At 61.4% G+C, this 2653-nt stretch overlaps 1 protein-coding gene across 1 annotated transcript in view; it reads right to left on the bottom strand.

Annotated features, from left to right (window-relative positions):
• JUP (junction plakoglobin) overlaps positions 1-2653 on the bottom strand; it is a 16909-nt gene that overhangs the window by 4875 nt on the left and 9381 nt on the right. The window contains exons 2-4 of the mRNA XM_009994204.1: positions 1687-1917; positions 568-821; positions 25-324 (exon numbers count right to left, since the gene is read on the bottom strand). Coding sequence (XP_009992506.1) covers positions 25-324; positions 568-821; positions 1687-1912 — 780 coding nt within the window. The 5' untranslated portion in view covers positions 1913-1917. The remainder of the gene's footprint in view (positions 1-24; positions 325-567; positions 822-1686; positions 1918-2653) is intronic.

Below are 2653 nucleotides of genomic sequence, written 5' to 3'. Positions count from 1 at the left end.
CCTGCTCTGCCCCTGGGCAGCTGCCTGGCTGGGGGGACCACTCAGCTCTGCCAGCCTCTTGGGACCCCCGGCAGCACCCCTGTACCTCAGCATCCTGACCAGGGCCGGGATGCCACCGGACTTGAAGATGGAGAGCAGGCCCTCGCGGTGGTGCGAGAGGTTGTGCAGGATGCTGGTGGTGCAGCGGGCTGTGTCCAGGTCGCTGGTGCTCTGCATGGTGCGCACCACGGCCGCCACGATCTGCGGTGACTGCATCAGGGCGCGGCGCGAGGCCTCCTTCTTGGAGAGCTGGTTCACAATCATGGCCGCCTTGCTGACAACCACCTGCGGGGAGATGAGCCGGCGGGTGGGAGGGAGTCCCACTGCTGCCATCGCAGCAGGGACAGGAGGGATCCCACTCTGCTGGGTGAGAGCCAGGCAGAGGCTGCCACACATCGTGGCACAGGATGGTGGCCACAGAGCCCAAGGACAGGAGCCTGGTCATGCAGCAGGAGCTGTGGAAGTGTGTCCCACAAGCCTGGAAGTTGAACACCCAGAGATACTCGCAAGCAAACCACAGTTCCTTACCGGGTCCTCATCGTTGAGCAGCTTGGTGAGCTCAGGGATGGCACGGGTGGCCAGCTCAGCATCGTCCTGGTAGTTGATGAGGTGCACAATGGCTGATTTCAGCATCTGGGAGGGCTCTGCCAGGCGCTGCACGTTGGTCTGCTGCCCCTCCAGCTGGGTGCTGATGAGCAGGGACCGGTCCTCCACCGTCTCAGGGTACATGGCAGCCCGGACACGCTGGGCCCGGGTCATGGCCAGCTGGGCCTCCATGTCAGCTGCGGGGGGAGACAAGGCAGCGTGAGACTTTGGGTGCCCCCAAGGAGCACCCCCAGCCCCGCTTCCCGGGTGGATCAGCTGAGCCAGAGCTCAGCACCGCGGCGCCGGCAGCGTCAGCAGCCCCAGCACACGCTGCAAGGAGCCGGCACTTCAAAGTGTGAGCAGATATGGCAGCAGAGAGATAAGACAACACTCAATTAGGCAGCATGATCAGGCAGTTGTCACACAAGGCCTATTAATTAAAAAATTAAGGATATTTGCAATTTGGAATCAGCTGACACAGGGGATTAGAGGGACGCGGAGGCTTTCCCTGTCCAGGACGCCGGGACCAGCACAACCTGAGGGGCAGAGATGCTGCAGCAGCAGCTAAGGAACAAACCACTCCTCTTGAAGGGATCAAGCCAGGGGGAGGCATCCACCTCCTTTGGCTTTAGGGGCTGTGTCTCCACCTGCTTTGCCCTCCCAGCAGCAGCAGAAGAGAAGGCCAGCCAGCCAGGCTTTCAGGCACACGCTGGCAGCTGCCAGCCATGCTGACAGGCTTCTCAAGCAGGCAGACAGGCAGGCAGGGCAGACGGCCAATCTGTGGGCTGGGATCAGCTGTTCCTTTCTCGATCCAACCCACCAGCACGCTGGGATGTGTGTGCACAGCACCAGGGTGAGCTGGCTGCGCGCCGCCCCTAGGCGAGAGCCCCTGGGCGCAGGGAAGGAGGACAGAAGGGAGCGTATTTTAGGCAGCAACGACTCCCAGGGTGTGAAAGATGGTGTGGAGCAGTGCCCAGAGGGAGCACGGCTCATGGGGGAGGCAGAGGAAGGCAGGAGCTGAGCAGCCAAGCTCACAGATGTGCCCAGCCCTACAGGCCCTACCTTGTGCTTGGTTCTGGCCCTGGCTTCCTCCCTGGCAGTAGCTCGTCGTGGTCGTCTTCTTGATGGTGTACTGCTTCCCATAGACCTCGTCATCATCCGCAAGGCACTTGCTGCTGACAGAGGGCACCTGGGTGTTGACGCCGGAGTGGATGCCTGAGTCGTAGGTGTAGGTTTCCTGCCACTCTGTCACCTTGATTGGCTGCTCCATCATGTTCATCACCTCCATGGCTGCTCTGCAGGGCAGGGAGGGGAGAAGTCACCTCTCTGGCAGAGGGCAGGTCACCACAGCACCCTCCTGCGCCGAACAGCACGGCAGACCCCAGCTCAGCACCAATCCCACACAGCCCACAGCAGAGGGAGCCGATGGCTCCTGCCCTCCCCCCCACGCGAGATGAAAGGCACCCGGTGAGGAACCCACAGCTCAGCACTTTGCTGCTCCTGTTCAGACAAGCAGAGGGTGCAGACCAGCCGAGCCCTCAGCCACCTCTCACCATGGCAGTTGTGAGCAGGTTCTGCCCAGCACGGGGGCCCCTGCAGACAGCCCCCCCACAGCCACCCACCAGATTTTTAAAGACCAGTTTGCAGAGATGGGACCAGGCAGAGCTGGGAAGAGGCACAGGGCAGGAGCTCACATAATAAAACTATTTAGAAGCCCTCTGGAACAGCCCTAAAGCACCTAAAAATAACCAGGCAAAGCCACCAGCTTGGCTTTCCTACGGGTGCTCAGCACAACAAGAGCCCATGGCACAGTGCAGCACTGGGTGCTCCCCGTGCTGTGCCAAGCACTGCACCAGGGCTACACGGTGCCAGGAAAGGGCAGCCTAGCACCTCCCAGCACCCAGGACAAACCATCCGAGGTTGCTCCAAGCAGGGCTGGGTTCCCTTGTCTTTAATTTGGGGACACAGGGGGAGGGAAGGAGGGAGGATGGTTCACAGCTCAGCCCCTGAGCTCATCGGGGCAGGCAAC

Source organism: Chaetura pelagica, unplaced genomic scaffold, assembly GCF_000747805.2.
Source record: "Chaetura pelagica isolate M959 unplaced genomic scaffold, ChaPel_1.0 scaffold963, whole genome shotgun sequence".
NCBI classification, from domain to species: domain Eukaryota; kingdom Metazoa; phylum Chordata; class Aves; order Apodiformes; family Apodidae; genus Chaetura; species Chaetura pelagica.
The sequence above is the reverse complement of the archived record's forward strand: the minus strand, read 5'-3'. Positions and strand labels throughout refer to the sequence as shown.